Genomic DNA, 22,348 nt, shown 5'->3' on the forward strand with positions numbered 1-22,348 from the left:
AGCCACGTCCGCCCACCCTTCTCCCAGACTGAAAAGAGAAAACAAAATATAGCTTAATCTGATGGTGTGAATGTATTCTATAGCAGTGGGTTTTCCACTAAAAATAAAATAACCAAAACAAATACACCATTTCTCGCAATCTCTACGTTAGTGGTGAAAGCGAAGTCATTTCATTGTCGCGATCAAGGGACCGTAACTAAATACAGAATTTCGCGACTCCCAAGAAGCAAGTGGAAGGGGGGATGTAGAGATTAACGCAAAGCGTTGCAAAAAGAGCTTAAAGATCAGAGCTGTGAAACTGATTTTATCATTCGCCGCGGTGATCTAGTCCAAGACACTTGAGTTCTCTCTCTTGATCTTCTTACCCTCACATCGCATCTCGGATTACAAAGGAGCACAACAGGATGCCGGGGTCTATAGCTCGCACCAACTCCTACGAAAATGGACACGTTAGTGAGACATTAAAAGGTAAGCAGTAATAGATCATACAGGAGATAAAAATAGCTAGGAAGAAAATGTGATAAAACAGCTGAAAACGGCATGTAATAGCAATAGTATTTAACTGAAGGAAAAGTCCATATCAACTCATAAATTTAATTATATATTAAATTTTCAGACAAACCTCTTCTGCTGAGTAAAACCAAATAAATAATTGAGGATTAATATAAGCATTTTTAAATAAGTTAAAAATTAAAAATTTGTATGTAATACTATAACCAGTAATTAGAAATACTTTATTACTAATATTTACATAAATTTTTATGAAATATATTGTTTCAATATAATGTTTTACACTTATTAGTGATGTATTATTATAATGGGAAAAATACAGAAATTAAATAATGCTATAAATTATTAAGAAATGTGTTTCTATTTTCAAATTTATCAGTTTAGTTACATGATAATCAACTCACTGATATAAACGAAAGGAAAAATTAAATGATCTTATGTCTGTCAACTAGAAACACTGAGAATAGATAATTTATATTTCTGAGTAAATAGTTAATGCTGTGGAAGGGTAATGAAATTTGATGCATCAATCATGACGTGAGAAACAAACGCTAAACTATAAAGAAGTTTTTATCTTCTAAATGCAAAATGTTTGCATGATAAGCATGAAAAGAAAGGCTAGACTCTAGACGTTTTTATCTTTTAAATGAAAAAATCTTTTTATGATTGCATGCGTTTCCTTCCTACGTCTGAGCAAACTGAAAAACAAATCATAATACATATTGATTTAATTAGCTCGCGTGCAGGAAAATTAACTTTGCAGATATGATTTGAAATGTTCTTTCTGTCTAATAAGAGTTTTACAACACGTTACACAGAAAAAAATCCAAATTTTATAGTTCATGAAAAAAGAAATAATTTCTGTAATCAAATGATGTTAAATGTAAACGATTGCAACGTAATGTTAAATACAACAAATAAAAAAGTTCGTGTTAAAGTTATAGAGTACATGTAAGAAAGAGGTGTACATTACATCTCAAATATAACATCAAAATGCATTAAATGCTAAATATAAGCTATATCACCCTTAAAGCGCGCTTTCTTGCTTAATTAAAATTTAATAGTTGATAAGGTTAGTAAAATGTTATAATCTGAAATACGAACGCATAACATCTTCAAAGGGGAGAAAATTTGCCCATATCTACTTGGTATCATGTAACAAAAGCTTTAAATTTTCACATCCTTTTTAATACTACTTAAATTACCATATTTGCACCAAATATTAGCTATTCAGTTACGCAAATGATAGGGAATTCCGACTTCGATACGGACTTCGTTGCCAATAAACATATATTGTCTTCTCAGGCAACAAATTCGAACTTGAAATACTTAAATCCAACGCAGAAAATTAAATTTCCCAAACCTCAAACGAAAAACTCACTAAAATTGCAACTGTAAGATGTTAGGCAATGATCAAATACAAAACATAAATTCTTACAGCTATGAAAGCTACATTTCTAAGCAAATATATAAGTAATAATAAAAATATTGACTACTAGTTATAAAGGAAATTTGAGAAAAAATTATTTTCTGGTAACGGAGTGTTGTGAAATTAAATTATAATCAAGACGGGAATGATGTACTCTATAAAACCATTTTGACTTTGTATAAAACTGAGCCATCTTGAAATTAGAAAAATAAATATTGTTACGAATTTGGTATTTAAAAAGCTAATGTTAGTTCAATTATAAATTAAATGGTTTTATTTCTCGCGCAGTGCAGCGCGTGACGAATATTAAAAAAAAGCTAAGCCGGAAAAATTAAAAATACAAGAGCGCGTGCGTTAAATAAATAAATATCTCTTTTTGATTTCGAGAAAGTACTGGAAAATTCTAGCGCGTGATTTTAAAAGCTTATAAAAGGAGGAAAACATCTCAGTTTGTAGTAGTTGCTTAGTTTGTTGTTGTTTAGAAAACTACTGTTGTTGATTGTAGCGAATTCGCGGATTAGCGTTCTTTAGCTGTTTTGAATTACGTTCTATTGACATTTGAGTAGTTAAAAGAAAACTACTGTGAGATATTGTAATACTGCATGATAATTTGAGAAAATTTAAGCATTTTTGTTGTGATAATAATAAATTTTTGTTCATTTTTCATCGGACTTGTGCATTCATTTCATAACGAACCCGTACGCACGCAACAATTTTTGGTGTCAGGAGTGGGGTTTGAATGCCAATAACAAGAGCGATGGAAGAACAATTGAGACAGCTCATTAGTGCTTTTGCTGCATTCCAAGAAAAGATGGAAGCTGGCCAAGCATCATTTAAGGAAGAAATGAAATTGGGCCAGGAATCCGTTAAGGACGAAATGAAAGCCGTTCAAGCTGGTCAAGAAGAAATGAAAAGAGAAATTACTTGCATAATAGAAAATAAATTTGAAGCTATGGAAGGCAGAATTGACGCAGTTGAAAATAAAGTTGGACATATTGAAGAAAGAGTTTCTTCGGTGAAAGAAGAAATAGAAGAAAGAGTTTCTTCTGTAAAAGAACAAATTGATGAGAGAGTTTCTGCAGTTGCCAAAGAAATGGATACTTTAAAGAAATTCGTAGCGTCAGCAGGGAGCAGGAGTGATGATTTTAAATTCTTACCAATGCCTGCTCGTCCACCTCTGAAGCTATCCACATATTATGGGAAGACCTCCTGGCAGGTGTATAAGACACAATTTTCTATCGTGGCGGATGCGAATGGATGGGATTCCCAAGCTAAGGCCTGTCATCTCGCCGCTTCTCTAAGAGCCGACGCAGCGGATATCCTTCAGACTCTTCCCGAAAACAAAAGGTTAGATTTCGAAGCTCTGTCCGGCGCCTTGGAGTTGCGCTTTGGGGAGAAGTGTTTAAAAGACTACAGCAGGCTCCAATTAAAATCTCGTCAACAGAAGCCTACCGAAACACTTCAGGAGCTCGCCGCGGATGTTGAAAGGCTGTCCCATCTCGCCTTTTCGGAATGCCCGACAGAAACAAGGGAAATCCTGTCCTTGCAATACTTTATCGACGGCATCCGAGATACTGAAATACAGAAAGCTCTACGAATGGCGGATGTAAAAGATTTAAAAAGTGCTCTAGTGTACGCCATGAAATTTGAGGCAGCCCAGCAAGCCACTCGTCGAGACCGCTACCCAGTTAGAGCTGTGCGAGTCCATGAGCCAGTGGATCAACTGATGGCTCGTTTAGATGATTTAGCCAGACAAGTCGAAGATTTGATACGGAGTAGGAGCGAGAAGAAAGTGGCTCTAAGGTGTTGGAGATGTGGTAGTGAAGGTCACCTAAGGCGGAATTGCAGAACACCCCAGGGTACGGAATATAAAGCAGATGATTTTACCAGACAAGTCAGTGGCTTGAGACGGAACAGAAGTGAAAAGAAACTAATTCTAAAGTGCTGGAACTGCGGAGTTGAAGGCCACATACGAAGAAAGTGCAGACCCCGAGGTACGGAAAATAAGACCATTTCCCAGCAACAACGCAGTAAACAAATTAGTGACCATATCGAGGAACGGAGGTTGCCAGATAGTGAAAAACCTTGTTTTAAAGCTCTTAAAATTTATACAGTGAGTGGCAACAATAACGGACTGTCCATCAATATATCGATGGAGTTCCTTGCAGTATGATCATTGACACAGGAGCTAATGTTACCATCATTAGGAAAGATTTAGCTGAACAGTTTAAAGATAAACTTATTTGGACGCCATCCTGTGTTACCCTTCAGACTGCGTCTGGTGACAAGATCGACATAACTGGGAAGTTAAACGTAAACATCACGTTTGGAAGTGCCGCCTACCATCACACGGCATATGTGGCGGATATTACAGATCCATGCATACTCGGATTGGACTTTTTAAGGAAATACAATTTTTCCTTAGACTTGAAAAACAACAAACTGCTTTCAGGATCTGAAGACATGACTATCCATCCTAAGAAGGGATCCTCACCTGGAAATGCCGACGCTTTGTCCGAAAGAACCAGCTCGAGAAACAGTCGAAATCATGCTAGGGTCGAAAAGAAACACCAGACTACCAGCTATTCTCCATCTCAGATGCTCTTCGGTCGAGACCTTCGTCTGCCTTGTGACCGCCTGTTTCATCGCCGTACGGATGCGCCTTCATCGCCTGAGGAACACATCCAAGATGTCAATGCCCGTTTTGAAGTGATGCACCGTTCCGCACGAAAGCGAGTGAACTTGGCGACGGAGAAAGTGAAGACCAGATACAACACGAGAGCTGCTGGACATAGATCCAACGAAGGAGACAAGGTGTGGTTGTGGAACCCGATTCGACGAAAAGGAGTCAGGCCTGATTTACAGTCACCTTGGGATGGTTCGCACACAATCCTAAACAGGCTAAATGACGTCATGGTTCGGATCCGTGAGTCTTCGAACTCTTACGACAGGTTAACTCATTACTATGGCCATAGTACGTAATGTAAATAATTGTAAATAGTATCAGACCATGGTCCTTTTTGTTTATAAATGTGTATTTAGTATTTGATTTGTATTTAGTATTTGTTTTGTATTTAGTATTTGATAGCATTTGATTTGTTTTATGTATTGCATTTATTGTTCATGTTGTTTATTATAGTAATGTAATGCTTATTAATGCATTTATGCCACAGTTGTAAGTTTAGCTTCCTGTCCAGGGATTGTACTGCCCGGGACGTGCAGTCCTTGGGAAGGGGGCAGTGTTACGAATTTGGTATTTAAAAAGCTAATGTTAGTTCAATTATAAATTAAATGGTTTTATTTCTCGCGCAGTGCAGCGCGTGACGAATATTAAAAGAAAGCTAAGCCGGAAAAATTAAAAATACAAGAGCGCGTGCGTTAAATAAATAAATATCTCTTTTTGATTTCGAGAAAGTACTGGAAAATTCTAGCGCGTGATTTTAAAAGCTTATAAAAGGAGGAAAACATCTCAGTTTGTAGTAGTTGCTTAGTTTGTTGTTGTTTAGAAAACTACTGTTGTTGATTGTAGCGAATTCGCGGATTAGCGTTCTTTAGCTGTTTTGAATTACGTTCTATTGACATTTGAGTAGTTAAAAGAAAACTACTGTGAGATATTGTAATACTGCATGATAATTTGAGAAAATTTAAGCATTTTTGTTGTGATAATAATAAATTTTTGTTCACTTTTCATCGGACTTGTGCATTCATTTCATAACGAACCCGTACGCACGCAACAATATTATTTTTTCATGGCAAAATTTTTAAAACTCGTCAGTAAAATTTTAAACACCAAAATTCTTTTAACCGAAGGTCACATTTCAGGACCATAAGAGCAGCTATGGGTGAAAACCAAAGGCTTAAATTTGGGAAGAAAAAAAAACAAATATTCTGTTCCATTACTACACAATTCACTTTGTACTATATTGCTTTTGAAATTAAATTTTAATTAATTTAAAATACAGTAAATTCTTTTGGGATGCAGTTGATACTATAAATTTCTTTGGGAGCTTATTAGTTCATTTGTTGTATAATTTTGTAACACATGACGAAAAAGCCAAGACATAGACGTAGAATAGAATAGACGTAGAGATTATAAATATTTAAAAAACATTTTAGATGCTTAAATTTTCTAGAAAATACAGCACTTTTTTAATTTTGAGATTATTCTATAAATGAACAAAAATTCTATAAATAAATAAATATTCTTTATTTTAAAAGGCAACTCTGTACCTGACTAAAGTAATTAAAGATTCTAAATATTCTTACCAATGATCACATCCAAAAATATGAAATTCATTTAATCTTTGCACTCCGTTGAAAACGTCTGACATTGAACAATTCCGATTGCTTGTATTTTTAACATTGAACTGATTTATAAAGATTTCCGCCAATGGCCGAAAGGTTAAGACCGCTAAAAAATAAGAGGTCAACCCGCGTTGCATCCTAGGGACTAGCTGCTGAATGAATTTCGTGCTTTTTCCCATACTAATAGGTTTTCTATTCATTTCGTGGTTATTTCCGTGAAGACAAAGAATTTTCTACAGCTTTTACTTGGAAATTCCTTCACGAAAGCATCTTTACCTTTAGGCAGGTAGGCCTCATGTGCTTTGCCATATTCAAATAAACTAATCTTCGAAAGTAGTTTAGGAAAGGTAACTTCTCTCGTTTTTTCCCTTAAAAAATGGAAGAATTACATCATTATTAGAAAAGGCTCTGTGCTTTCAGAACAGCGTGCGCTTATTTATCTCCTTCTGAAAAAAAAAAACGAGACAAAACAATATTTTTATTTCTATAATATTCACATTAATATTTGACATTCATTGAGTTATTTTTTCTTTTCACTTTTAAATCAAAAATAATAGCATACTAATTTAAATAATTTTATGCTTCTATTAAATTACTAGAACTTACATTAGAACATTTATGTAATGCTTACTCGTCTTTTGCTCATTTATCTAAAGAATCAAAAGGATTTGTAGAATAAGAACAAGTGTTTCCCTTATTGATAAGTTAGGAAACGCATTATCATGTCAATCAATCAACAGAACGCACTTTCAGCCTTCTTAAAAAAAGTAAGAAACACTAATCTCATAATCTTGTTTATCTGAAAAAAAGAGGGGAATAAAATTTCTCTTTCAATACGAAATGCTCGTTTCAAGGTCAAGATAAATGCTGTTATCGATATGTGGTTTAAATTAATGCTATATTTATTATATTTAATAATATAACAATAATAACGTATCCGACGGAGATCTTAATAACATTTCTCCATACCGATACAAATGTATACCATTAATTCAGAGCGCTTGCTTTGGTATTCCTAAGAACCAGATGTGTTTTGCCCCGGACTTAAAATTTGAAATTTGGCAGAGCATTATAATAATAATGTTAATTATCGCAAACTGATGAGCATGTATACGTATCTTCATCTCTGAAGCAAACATTTTTTGCAGTATGTTGCTTTATATTGAGAAATAAAATGCTTCAGTGCAAGATGAAGAGGTGAGAAATAACTTCATAATAAGACGTTAGTTTTCTACCCGCATTTGCAAGGAATCGCCTCACAACAGTATGACGTTATGCAGACGCTGGTACGTATTTCAAAAACTGATTTAAAAGGTAAAAATCTGCAGGTGTTCGCCGAAAGCATCGCGATCAAAAAACGTCGCAGAGAAAACAATGCAAGACAAAATCCTCGTGGAATAAAACATCATCGGAGAAAATAAAGCAAAGAGAAAATATCGCAGTTCTAAAACATCGTGGTACAAAATATCGTCGTCGAAAATACAGCGGCTCAAAAACTTCGCAGTTTAAAAATACTGAGATAAAAAATAAAGTACCTACAAACCATCGCATGCCGATAACATCGCAGATATGCGTTTTTCAGACTTTAATAACTGTAAAAGAATGCCCGCATAATGATTTGTGAGCGCAAGATGGAAAGAAGGATAATTTTTACTTTCATATTTTTATTAACTAATAAATATTTGTTGAAAATGTAAACTGGAAACTTAAACATAGAAAATAAATTCAACTTATAGCACGTAATAGAATTTTAAACTGACAAAGTTAATTAACAAATGCCATTAATAAATTATTTTTTTATAAAATTTTACTGGTAATTTTTCATGAAAAGTATAATCTAAAAGAGAATAGAAAAAGTAAGATAAGTAACTGCATGACTATCTATGAAAAAATTGCTAAGTTAATTATTAGAGATTATTTTCTTCACTTTTGGTAATCTGATACTCTTAAAGTGAAAATTATTTCTTGTTCTGTTTTTTAAAAATTAATTAATTAATAAAAATATGAAAGTAAAAATTATCCTTCTTTCCATCTTGCGCTCATAAATCATTATGCGTAAATTATTATTTACAATGATTTGTTGGTACTTTATTTTTTACCACGGTATTTTCGTCGGCGATGTTTTTAAATTGCTAAGTTTTTAAACCGCTTTATTTTCGACGACGATATTCTGTATCACGACGTTTTAGAACTCCGATGTTTTCTCTTTGCTTTATTTTATATCACGATGTTTTGTATCACTACTACGTTTTCACTTTCCGTTGTTTTCTTCGCGATGTTTTTGCCGCGATATTTTCGGCTGTAACCAGTCTACGTCATGGTGCCAGATTTAAAGTTAGGGCCCATTTTGTGATACTACTGTGCAAGTAGAATATTTATTTGCCTTGTCATGTCTAGCAGTGAAACAAAACTCTTTTTGCATAGCGGTGCACAAGCATAACTTTAAAAAAAAAAAAAAAAAAGTTGCTTTCTACAGGAAAGAAATGAACTTTTTTAAGGTTACAGACACCTTCACCGCAACGGCGCACTCTTATAAAAGTTCATATCCTTCCAAAGAATTTTAGAATTTCAAAAAGGTACCAAAAACTTTATGCAGGCATGCTATTATGAAGAATCACTACAATTTATATCAATTGTAGCCTGATTTTCTTGATTGAATTAAGAGTTTCAAAAGACACTCGAACGCTGTGCGGACCATGCTGCCCGTGGTTACGTAGTTCTGAGGCAGAAGGCTCTTTGGCTTGTCGCCAGGCCTGTAAGATTGCATCTGCTTCAAAACATTCGTCATGTATTTGTTCTACTGAGCGAAATATTCAGTTCAACACATTTCGTAAGGCGACAAGGAAATTAGAAGTATTCGACTATTATTTATGCAATATGTGTCAAGGACAGAAGATTTAAATTTACGAAAGAAATTAGTTGCGTCATTAAAATAGAATCCCTAAACTTGATTAACATCCAGCCAAAAACTCGAAGGGCGGGGTGAATGCTACCAGATGTTCGAATGTTTTATGCTTAGCAGCAGGGCCCTATTTCTTGAGACGCAAAAAGGAAATTTGCCCCGAGCCTTGAGCGCCTCCAAAGCTTCTAACAGTATGTTAAATGCGTACAATTTTGCATATTTTTCAATTCTATGTTTTAAAAACCTTAAATTAGAAGAGGAAGGAAATGTTAAAATTATGTATGTTAACCCTGATTGCGGTACTTATGGACCCGGGTTGGAATCCCGGAGAAGGCATGGTTGTAACTGTCCATCCTTCATAGGAGCAAACGTGGTCATCTAACTAGGTGCTTCCACAATAAAATGGCCCTTACCACCGTCTCTTGTAGTGGCGCAAGGCTAATGACTATTAAATAAAGGACCTGGCCGTTTAAAAGATAATTATGCTTTCTTCCTTATTTTTAACGTTTTATTCATATACCTGATTATCAAATTGATAAAAAAATTAATATCATGAATTTTGTCCTCTCTCTATAAGGCTATTAAGTTTTGCACTAAAATCAATCAGAATTCCTCAGACTATTCATTTTTTGTGTTTGTTTTCCATTTCTTTCAAAAAGACCAAGAAACCGGTTTGAAACGTAACTTTATATTTTATTAAATTATGGAAACAAAATGTACAGACCGGTGATTTTCTTAAATAACTTTCAATAAAGTAAATATTGAATTATAAAAGTACTTCATGAAATATTTTAATGAGTGTTATTATATGAAATATATTTTTTATTAATGACATCTACTATACTGAAAAAAATAACAGGTGGTGGAAAATCCTTCTAGCAGATTTGCACCGGGCTCGATTTTGCAAATCGGACCCTGCTTGCGAAACACAAAAACAAAAATTCATTTTTGTCTTAAAAAGATGGGAAAATCAGAATGATGGATGGGAAAGATGGGAAAATCAGGATTTACAGCTGCAAAATTTATGAGACATTTAGAGGAAGAAAAAAGATTTAAATGTGTGTTGAATTGATTAATTTCAAAATATTGCATAAATCATTAATCAATATTTTTAATGATTTATGCAATATGTATTTATTTTTTAATCAATAAAATATTTAATCATATCAATCATACCAATCAATTTTTCATCATTAAAAATTAATTAATTTTTTAAATCAATTTTAAATTATTAATCATTTTTAAAGATTACGCAATATTTATTTCTTTCACAAATCCTTATGCAATATTTTCAATGATTTATGCAATAAATCATTATGTAAAAAATCATTTAAAGAGTAATAATATTTTGAAAAAGTATTAAACCAAAGTGTATTTATAAATATCAGCCTTTGCTCTTTTTGTTTTTGTCCTCAGAAGACTGAAATCCGAATACTGGAAAAAAATTACTTTCATGCCTTTATAAAATACTTATATATGACCATTTTCGATTACGTACTGCATTCGAAATTTGAAAGTCAACGCAAAATAATTATAAATATTTTATCATAAAGATAGATAGATGAAATATAAGGTGTGAGATATTTTAGAGCAAAGCAACACTTGTAGTGTCATAGATTCAGTAATAGGAATGATGCAGGGATTGAATAAACCGTTTTCTTCTAGAAATTCCTGCTGGTAGACACATGCAGTTTCAACTTCAAAACATGCTGTTTAGTAGACGCGTCCTCAAAACAAGCAGTTTGAAGATGCTAAAATGACTAGTGACATTTTAAAAGATAATTAGCCCATCCAGCTAACAACTGCAAGATCCAAGGCTCAAAGACCAATAAGGTTACAGTTAGCTTTCAACATGTCTTGTCTCCGGAAAACTTATCAAAGGTTATAGAATTCTATCAGTCGTAAGCGTTACTTAATACAGAGGTGTTTTTTAAATAGACTGAACTCGATTCGATGTTTAATGATGTCATAGCTTTAAGAAGCGTTTATTTTATTGCACTCAAGAATGTTAATGTGCTCTAAAATAAATGTAACAAATCTCCATAAGAAGCAAATTAGAAAAAAATATTGTAAATTATGTTATTATTTTAATAAAACTCTATTTTAATCAATAAAGTACATCTCCTAAAATCAAGCGTGTTTATAAAAGGACCTCACAATAGCCTTTAACCTAAGGTAAAGCCTAAGTTCCGTTAATAGTTAGTTATTGGAGTCAGTGACTTAACTGGAAGACAATACCTTATTACGGAATACTAGTCAAACTCCGCAGCAATACGGAGCAACTACAGAGGAGGAATCTATTTATTTATAAAAGATAAATTGACGCATTTCTTCGCGACTATCTCTGAGTTGCCTTGATCAACAATTTGCCTCCATAGGAAAAATTCTCGCCGCAACGTTCATTCATCTGAAAAATTATTTTCTTCGATCTCGCTGATACATTGGGCCTAAAACGCACTAACTCTCTGGCACAGAAACAGAGGTTGTTATCATCACGTGTTTTGAAAGCAATGATGGCTCACACTGATTACATGACATTGGAAATTATTTTGACTTTACTTCTATTTTTATCTCCTTAATATTCAATACAGTTTTCATCTACCCCATAATATTTGATTACGATTTGAAAAGCAAATTATAGCAGATTTATAACATATTACTTTTAAACTAAAAAATGGTATATATATATATATATTACTATCGCATTTCTTAGCTTTTTATAATACCATTAACTATATATTAACCCATTATACCCTTTTGGCCTATTTTAAATTACGTTTTTATTCACTTAACTCAGAGAGAAATGTTTTAAAAAAAGTATCGCCTGTTTCCAGTTCTTCGTGTTTTGCAGAAAAGCGCTTTCACAGAACATTTCGGGTCATGTTGCGAAGTGCTTAGTTATTAGGTTTAGTTATTATGCAACGCATCTCAATTAGAACGAAACTTGTGTGTTATTTTTTAAAGTTAACACATTTTAAAGTTAATACGTATAAAATTTTAACTTACTTTAGAATATTACTGAATTAGTTCCCTTTTCAATGTGCATATTTAAACTGCCGCATTTTTGGTCTATCTTATGAAAAATCTTCTGTTGACATAATGAGTTTAAGGTAAATTCTGTCAACTAGTTCAAAATTCAACAGAGTTTACCTAGAAGAGGTTCTTCAGTTTCATTTTTCATTAAAATACTTAATTTTAATTTCCGAAAATTTTTTGATAACTCTGGCTTAGGCTACGTCAGAAGCATTATTCAGTTTATAAGCAAAACTAATTTTTTGATTGAACAAAGGAATTAACATCTTTTTTACATTAGCTGGTAGCTAAATCCAGCCAAAACAAATAAAACGCCCTTGCAGATCGTCCGTTAACTTGGACTCGAGCTCCGGTCACACCATCAGTGTTCAGTGACTTTAGCGCTCCGCCAACGAGCGATTGTGTTCAGAGAATATTGGCTAATGCACAAGAACTTTAAAAAGTTTGTAACTGTTGATAAACATAAGATCAACCAAATCGGCACTGAATACCTAAAGCAGGGCACCAGTAAGAACTTATTATGCAGGAGTGCTTACCATATTTTCAAATTCCAAGCAATTGCATTAGTCCTAAAGTAGATATACCAACAACTTCCCTGAATAGAAAATAACGAGAAGGAAATTAGCGTTAATTAAGAATTATTTTTATTGAAATAAAAAGAAAAAGTTTGCAAATTAAACTTCCAGTTCAAAGTAATAAGTGTGTGTATTTAATTATGGCATAGCACACTAGGGCTATCTGCCTAAGGGGAGGGATGCCTTCGTGGAGGACTTTCTAAGGGAAACTGGCTCGTATACACGTTACACATGGGGAAAACCACGAAAACACCCCTGCAGCCAGCCCGTTCGCGGGATTCGAACCTCGGACCGAACTACCAGTGTTCAGCGACCTTACCGCTCGGCCGCTGGTGGGCTCAAAGTAATAAGAAACCCAAGCTTAAATTAGATTCATTAAAATTACTTATTGTCTCTAAACAGTAAGCTGACCGGATGATATCATGCAATAAAAACACCTAGAAATTACTTGCAGCATCCTGCAAAATACTGATTATCGTGAAGAAGAAACAGATCTAAAAGTTTCGAAGATTTTTAGGAAAAAAATGTTCAGATCAGTTTGTTAAACACTATTTTGGCATGTCTGTGAATTCCAGGAATAAAATTACGTCTTCCAACGACTGCATATTTATGAAACTAAATAATCGCTAAATATAGGGTGTTGCATAACTGAAGTTATAATTTAAATAATGATCAGCATATTTTCTTTCAACATTATTTAATTTTTATCCTTGTTAATATTAAACTGTTTACAAAAACAAACTTTTAATATGATTTAAAAATAATATCTGAAAATGGCAGTCATTGTTAGTGTCAATTAGACAGGGAATTCTATCCAGGAAATTCTTTATAACTCGTATTAGAATTTCGCCCCTAATGCTTGATTTGCTAATCGAAAATTGCGACTAAATTGTTATGTAGTCCATGGCTTATTTGCATTCAACTTTCCTTTTGAGTAGTTCCAAAGAAAAAAAAAAAGGTATTATGTCATTAAATTTGGCAATTGCGATGGACAGTTAAAATTCAAGTTGGAAATATGCGACTGCCAGAACTTTCCTTCAAGGAAGCCATTGCCTAAACGCAGTGTTGGAGAGACATTAGATTATTTGAAGCAGGAGAGATGGGAAATGAGCAATGCCCTCCCCAGAACTCGAACCACCGACCTCCCTAATATGCGCCAAGCGTGCTGACCTTACACCACGAAGGCATGCTAAAAAGGCGGGCGAATTACCTTATAATGTATGCTGACATTGTTGAACAAATCAGTAAATTGTTGGACGGCTCAAGAGCTTCCTCGTATGAAAGAAGTTGCTATATGCTCGTTTTGTTAATATATTAGAAAGTTGATCTTCAAAGTGAAAATGAACAATGTTCGTTCTTTATTTGAACGAGACGTTTGGACTACCTGCTTTTTAAAAGTCCAAAAGCTAAAAAATACATTGGTGACAGATAAGGAGAGTTAGTAGTTTTTATTTAGTAGTTATCTACGCCCTTGATACGTGTTCCTTGTTCTATTTTTTCAAGAAATTAACTATACATTTTGACGTGTCTCTACTTGCTTTGTCTTGACGCAATTCTACTGATTGATCACACTGTGTGTAAAGAGAAGGTATTTCATATTAGAAAATTAGATATAAAATATGTTTTGTTAATATGTGGAGGTGATTTTAATATTTTTCTCCACTCTCTTTATTTTTAATTTGCCGTCATATGAAAAAACAGCAACAATCATAAATCTCTTAGAAAAACTTTCTTTAGACACCTTGAGCCATGTTTGAAGATTTTTTCTCGTCTTTGATGATATTAAATGGATCATTTTTATTGCAGTCGCTTAGGTACACCCAAGATTCATCTATTGTGACAACAGTTTTCCATTTTTGCCCGGATAAATGTTTCTCATAAAGAATTCTGCAGCGCGTTCTGCGTTCGGCGATATATCGTGGAGAAAGATGATGCGCATTATATGTTTTTGCCTTTTTAAGATTCAAATCAGCATTAATCACTTTGTTTACAGCTGACGCTGAAATGTTTAATAATTTTGTAACTGTCCTTTAACTTGGCGGATGTTCTTTTGACATTAAAGCTCTTACTAATTCAGAAGGCAAACAACAAAAATTTTTTGTTGTTTGTCTTCTGAATTAGTTCTGAATTCGGCGTGTTATTGTGTCTTAATTATTAAAGCTCTTACTTTTGCAACATTCAAAACATTTTATTTTTTTCCTTCGATACGTAATTTGGAACAATTTTTCCACTTGAAGCTAAATTTTGACGCTTTTCTCCTTCGTTGTTGACAACATTGCCTACCACAGCTTTAAATGTCGGAAAAACCATGGCCTTCACAACGTATTTTAATAACTAGATAACGAAAAAATTTCTTCGGAAAAAACACAAACATGGCCTTCCATCCATTGCTTCTTTAAAAGTGACATTTTACATGAAAACCAAACATTCAAGTAGCAGATGATAATTTATACTTTAAAAGTTATAGTTGCAGTTAAAAACAATTCCAAGCAGAAGATTTTTTTACGGCAAATCAAAATCGTCAAAAAGTGTACGAACATCCTCTGTAATATCATGGATGATCTCTTTAGACATACCACACCAAAGTTTAAGAAAGTGAAAATTGTAAGATTAACGATTCATCATTTCTTTTCCGCTATTCATTGGTATTCCAGAGTATAGCTTGATATGTCAAGATTATTTATTGAGTCATGTTCTCAGGTAATTGCTTAAAACCTATAGTCACCAGATTATAATCCCAAAGAACATTTATGACAAAAACGTGAAAATCGGATTTTAAAACAAACTATCACATCCACAAGGATTTAATATGTAAATCAAAAGAAGAATTCGACGAAATTTCTTCATCTAAGGTTGAAAAACTTAACCAAAGAACAAAAAATTAATCTAGCGTAAAAGACACATGCAATAAGTTGCTAACCAGCCCGATATATGAAATAATACCGCAGAAAACGCAACAGAATATTACCTACGCCTTCTTTATCTTATGTTTTTGTATTTTATTATTATTTTTCATTTCAAGTGACATCTACGTGACTGTAATTTCATCAAATAGTTATGACTGAAGGTATTAACTGCATGATTAAAATTCGAAAATGAAAATAATCTTGTCTTTAATTAATTTTTTACTGTTTTCATAAAGTTTACGTCATCGAAAAAAGTCGGAAATGAAGACGAATATATATTCATCATTCTTTATATTTATCATTACAATTTGTTTACTATTTTTATGAAGTTTACGTCATCGAGTACAACAGTTTTGGAGTGGCCTTATCTAGTAGACTTACGAAATCATAACAGAAACAATGTAACTCCTAAAGAACATTCTTAGATTCATTTTAATTAACTCGTTATTTCTAATGTGAAATCTCTCCTGCATTTCTGTTGTTTCGTTTACTTCGCCAGTAAACGCAGATTAAAATGGTCTAAATGATGAATGAGAATCTAAGCTTGGAAACAGGGCTTTGGCATCTTAGGCACTGAATGTCTGACTTTGTTTTATCCTGCTGGAGTTCTGCAATTCTCGTGAATTAGTTTTCGCTTTGTAGTTACATGAAAATGTGGAGCACATGACCTATATTCCTAGTCTTTAATACTTGTATACATAATAGCTCTATTATTGTTTCTCAAGGCACAAGCATTGGAAGCTATGTTTTTGGCAATCTCTTGAATAGTATTTTAAGCTGGAATGCTCGTAAATATTTGCTTGCTATTTATGCGTTTATTGTCGTCAGTCCGCCTTGATGACTGCGTGTTAAAATGAAAAGTCATCGTGTAGTCTAAGAATGGTCATTCAGTATTTAGATTAGATGTAATTTATATGAAACTTTATATTGTTTTAACTCTGAAAGTAACTACTTATCACTAAATCATAATAATAACAATACGGCTCCTATAAATTAAAATTTGTATACACGAAGAATGATGTATGATTTCTATTCAATGTTTCGCTAATCCTAATGATTAGCGATCCCTCTTTTGAGTTTCAATCAAATATTTAAGCTACTGTTGTCTATATTCAAACACGATGGTGCTGGTTTTCCTTTTTCGTAATTTTAAATTTTAATAAAATGTTTTTTTATTTAATTTAAATTTGATTGCATTCCATTAAAAATACGTTAAGGATCTCAATAAAATTTTTCTTTACGTCCCCGTAACAGAAACAATATAATTCTTTTTAACTTTATCTGTTAGTTGCTTACACGAAGATTAATTTATGATATCTTTTTGGCGCTTTCGTGTTCTTGCTAATTACTTAAGCATATTCCATCATCTGCGTTCAAATATGCTCATAACTTTTTTTAAATTTTGAGTAAATTGTTAAAACTTACTTTATTCCATTTTAAATTTTACTTTTAAGAAATATGTACAATATATTTCTAAAGGCTTCTTTTCCTTGGAGATAATATGTAATATTGTATTGGAACTCAATTTATTACTCATTAACAAAAGTTTATCTACAAGTATTCCTAACTGGGACATTTATAGAAAATTATTTCAATTACTTTTACTTCAAATATTTTAAAATTTGTTTATTTAAATTTTTAGTTGAGCAAGTCACCTTGTTGCCACGTGGTAGGGAAGCCGAGTTCCATATCCTTGGGACAGGCTTCAAATCACAAAGAAGGCACGGAAGTTTGTACTTAATTTGTGATCACGTTTTTCCACGTCTATTTTGATACCATTCATTGAATAAGAGCATTAAGCGATGAGAAAAAATATCCTTCAAAACAGCAATGGAATTTAACTAATTTAATATAAATGCAACAAGAAATACAAAAATAAGTACTTTCACAGAATTTTAGTTAGAAAACCCAAAAATTTATTTATAAACCGTTCATAATATCTTAAATACAAGAGTTCATTTATGAACTGTTTTTGGAAATTATTTGACCGATTTTTACATCTACTCGGAGGGCGTCCCTTGTTTACTGGCAGAGAACAAGCAAAAGTAAAATTTGAAATAAGGAAGAAAAAGCAACCCTAAGTTTGGCGTAGAGGATTTCAGGAGGCTTTCTTTGTATTTTTTCCTTTCACCTGAAGAACAGGAGTGTAAATATCTGCAGAATTGTTTTTGCAAGAAAGTGCCTAAAATCAAAATCAGGCTGTTTGGCGATGTAATTCCTTACTTGTAGACGATATTTTTCTGATTCTTGGCAATTTTTATAATCCATTTTGGCCTTATTTGACTACTTCAGTTCAATTAAAAAAAAATTATTCGATAGTACTTTGAAAGTATTAAACGAAATGTTTATCACAATAAGTGACATATTTTGGTATATAAATGGGCAGTATTTCGGTAATCCGATAACACTATCCGAATGATAACATTAACAGCGATCACATTAAGTAGCGTTTACTATAACTGCATAGTATTTCTGTGGTATAGGCAGGGCCGGATTAACGTATAAGCTACGCAAGCTATAGCTGGGGCCCTAAGATATAGTGAAAAATTGAAATATAAAATAATTAAAATTAAAAAATTAAAATATAATATAAATAGTATTGAAATACATTACAACAGACTTATAAAGGGTCCCATATCTCAAACAGCTTAGGTCCTTATCAAGTCTAAATCTGGCTCTGTGTATAGGGTCTTTAAATTTCTGTCGAGTAGAAAATCTTCTCAATTGGTGGAAAGCGAATGGGAGTGTAATACCTTGTATTTGTCCACCACGGAATTCTCCTTCAAGAATGGTATGTAAAATTTTACTAGGATCTATAAGGTGTCCAAAGTCTAAGCCAACGATAAGGCGGAACGTCGTTTCTTCGTCACCATAAAATTTTTGGACTTGATCTGGTGTTACAATCATTTAAGTAAAACACATAACAACTACTTGAGTACAGCTCATTCTTAAAATAATCTCTTTAATATAAAAAATAAGTATATTTTTACTTTTGTTGTTACTGTTGTCTTGTCCATGTATTTCATGAAAGAATGGTTGCCAGGGCCTCAAGGATGTTGGACTTTTCTTCCACCCCAGTTTTGAAGGAGAGCACCTCAGAGGGTGGTCCGAGGTTCTCCCACCCCTCTCCTTTACCTCCAAAACCACATGAGGGGACTTTCGGCTCGTCATATATTTAGAAGTCCCCCCCCCCCCACGCCGGAAAGGCACTATACATTTACAAACACCCATGCCTTCTCCGAGATTCGCGCTCGGTCTATTCAATACCGCAGTAGGCTTCCCTGATCAGTTTACCGTGCGAGCCGCATTTTTACTTTTTATTTATCAAAAGTAAAAGTTCGGGATCGTTTTTGAATTTGCTTACAGGAAAAAATGGAATGAAGTTCAATTAAACATTTAAAAAATTACTTGTTTATTTTATTTTATTTTATTTTCTAATTCTTATAATTTACGAACATGCAGTATAAATTAGTTCATTTGTCAACGTGTTAGCACGAGCTAGAAACCGGTTTAAAAAAAGGGAGGGGATTCTTCAAGAGCTGTGATTCTTCTCGAACTAGATGACTAGAAGATAATACCTCTTTCTGTAAACGAATTTCGAGAAAGTTAAATTCCATTAATTTAAACTGAATTTTAATTTTAATTTCTTTCCACTTAGTGACATCCATGGTTTGTTTGTTTTTAAAATTTTCTGTCATATCTGAATTCTTGGGAAATTTATAAAATCTTTTACCATTTCAGTCTAGTATATATAGGTTAAATTTAACTCGCTTTTATTTAGATTTTAGAAACTTATATAATATTAGGATTTAGAAATTTACAGATCTTTAGCCAATGTAATCTCGTATGCATATTGCAAACTAACTCTACGCATGGATGGCTTTTAATCTGGCATACTAATGCATTGTCTAGAATATGTGAAATATATAAAAAGATCTATGGAATTTAGTATCGAGCAACTTAAATGTAATGTATTCATAAAAATTATAAATTAACCTCATAAACAATCACCTTAATATTGAGGACTATTATTAATGTATTATATGTATTAGCAGTAATGTTTTCACTATTTTAATATTTCAGCCGTTCATACGTACCATTAATTCAAATAAAAACATTCGAAATTACACAAAATTTAAATTCCCATTTGCTGTGTACATAAACTATATGCCTTTTGTGAAGGATAAACGCGAAGATCTATCTTATTCAATCAGAAAAATATAAGATTATGTATAAACAGCATTATGGTTTAAATAATTGATAATTTTTTCTTTCAATATTATTTATTTATTGAAGTCTCCTAATACTGAATATAATTTATGAAAATAAGTTTACATTGTGTTAAAAAATAATATTATAACTAATAACGGCTATTATTGGTCTGGACTTAAAGTGTTCTCTCGTGAGAATTTTCCAAAATACATATCAGAATTTCGGGTTGTAACTCTTGAATTGTTCGTCGAATATTGATTTTAAGCTGTTATATGGTTCATGCGCTATATGCATATAGCTTTCCTTTTAAACAGCCCCAAATAAAACAATCTGCGGTCCTTAAAACTAGAAATTGTGGGGGCCAATTAAAATTCAAAAGATACTTACGTATTAATGCAACCACCTTGGCGTAATTTGACGACATTTTACAGAGTTTCTGTTGCGTACATTGGTTCTTCCCATGGATACAATGAAACCTTATTTTCCCATGAACAGAAACCTTATTTTCCCATGAACAGAAACCTTATTTTTTGCTTACGTTAAAAACAAATAAATAACAGAAATGCATAAATTGGCAGCACGTACAGCCTCGGAATCATCAGGATCGTCTGAGAATGGTTAAACGAAAATTAAATGGCTAATACGTACATTGAAGTGTACAAACGTATTGAAGTAAACAAACATTGCAAAATGGCGACGTATCTTGACTGAAGAATTTTATGAGCATGGTTGCCAAAGTTCTGCACATTCTAAAAATTTAGAGACTTCTACTAAGTTGGTTTCGATAAAATGCAAGTACCATTCGAAAATCTGGGATTGGACCTATGATTGCCAAAAATTTCCCTTAATGCAGCCATTGTTTGGCTTTGTAAATATTGAATCAATCGGAACACTGTACGCATTCCGCGCATAAAAGACTCTATAGTATGTTTGTTGTACCAAAAATCATAGAATGTTATTCTCAAAGTAAAATTCAACAGCTTTCTTCTTTACTTTCCATTATAAAATCTCTAACTGTTGGTTATACATTCCTAAAAGGAAAAAATACAATACAAGAAAACGTTTTTTCAACTATTTAACTTAACAACTATTTATGAACACTCTAAACTTCGTCAAAATATAATGCATGGACACCTATTCTTTCATTGGTTCTCTTCCTGCTTTTACAAAACGAAAGTACAGATCATCTTAATCAATGTAAGTAAAATATTTAATAATAAATTTGTTTTATTAATGAATTTAAATAATTATTATAGTAGAGCTATAAAATATCTATTTTAAGTTTTAATTTTAAAAAGTCTGCATTTCATTAATCTTCTTATCAGATGAATGGTTGAAAGAATCTGTTCATAATGTGCAACGGCGCTAACAAGTAAATCCCTTGTTAAAGGTTTCAAATTCCAACAGATGTTTATGCAATCTATACATAGCACCCCTGTGACCTAATTATGAGCCCCCGTAACATTGGGGACAGTCGGTCAAGTGAGAGAATTTCTGAGGGCCAGACTTTTTGGCAGTCTGGCAGAACATACATTTTGTCTCCTAATTTGCTTAACATGCAAAGCAAGTAATCCATTAGATCATTAACCGTTTAAACTTCAGCGTCCGGTTGTTGTGACTTTTTTTATTATTATTTTTCTGTTCTCAGTGCCGTGAAAGTTAATTCTACTCTTAATGTTGTCACCCAGCTTCTAACGAATCGGAGGATTTGGATAAAATCCTTTCAGTCTGGATGTATTTAAAATGTAACGCTTCATTGCATCTGTCTAATTGACACGCCGTAGCAATGGCCGTTCAGTGGAGGAGAAACGTAATCGGTCGTGATTACTAAAATAACACCATTATTTGTGAAATGAAAATTTCTGGTTATTGTACATCAGCATGGTCCTTCACCTTTCATGAAAGCGACATGTGTTTTCTAAATTCGAACGCTTCATTGCTTTTATTTGTAACTAAAACGCACGTGAGAGTCATGGCTGTTGAGTGGAGTGAAAAGTTTATACATCGTTGTATATACTATAATGATGCAATTTCTGGTGAAACGTAGGTTTCTTTATTGTTAATTTTCATTGTCATGAACAGTCAGAGAATTTCATGACGAATTCACTATTTCATGATTAATCACAGAAAGCACTACATGTTTTTTAAATCAGCTCTCTGCATATAACGTAGTTCATCTTAGTTACGACTATTTTTTTTTCGTCATAGAAGGAAAAAATTATGAAGGGCTGCAATGAAAATCAATGAGCACATCTTTAACGTAACACTGTGACAAAGACTATTAATAACATAGCTTGTTATCAAATAATAATTATAATAACTATTAATAATATATCTTATTATCAAGGAGATTGTTAATAACATATCTGTTATCGAAGAGTAGTGTAATTATCATTTATAAATAACAGTCAAGTAACTATTTATGCATCTAATTTCTCCAGTACAAGGTGGTTTCATACATTTGATATAACACGGA

The 22,348-nt window shown here is 32.9% G+C and overlaps 1 protein-coding gene across 1 annotated transcript in view; it reads left to right on the forward strand.

Moving 5' to 3' along the window:
- The first annotated feature begins 239 nt into the window (after positions 1–239).
- LOC118202709 (acetoacetyl-CoA synthetase-like) overlaps positions 240–22,348 on the forward strand; it is a 97,964-nt gene continuing 75,855 nt past the window's right edge. The window contains exon 1 of the mRNA XM_085826851.1: positions 240–468. Within this exon, the coding sequence (XP_085682977.1) occupies positions 405–468 (64 nt within the window). The 5' untranslated portion in view covers positions 240–404. The remainder of the gene's footprint in view (positions 469–22,348) is intronic.

Source organism: Stegodyphus dumicola, chromosome 1, assembly GCF_044657685.1.
Source record: "Stegodyphus dumicola isolate Sdum_Otavi_A_Nest chromosome 1, ASM4465768v1".
Classification (NCBI taxonomy): domain Eukaryota; kingdom Metazoa; phylum Arthropoda; class Arachnida; order Araneae; family Eresidae; genus Stegodyphus; species Stegodyphus dumicola.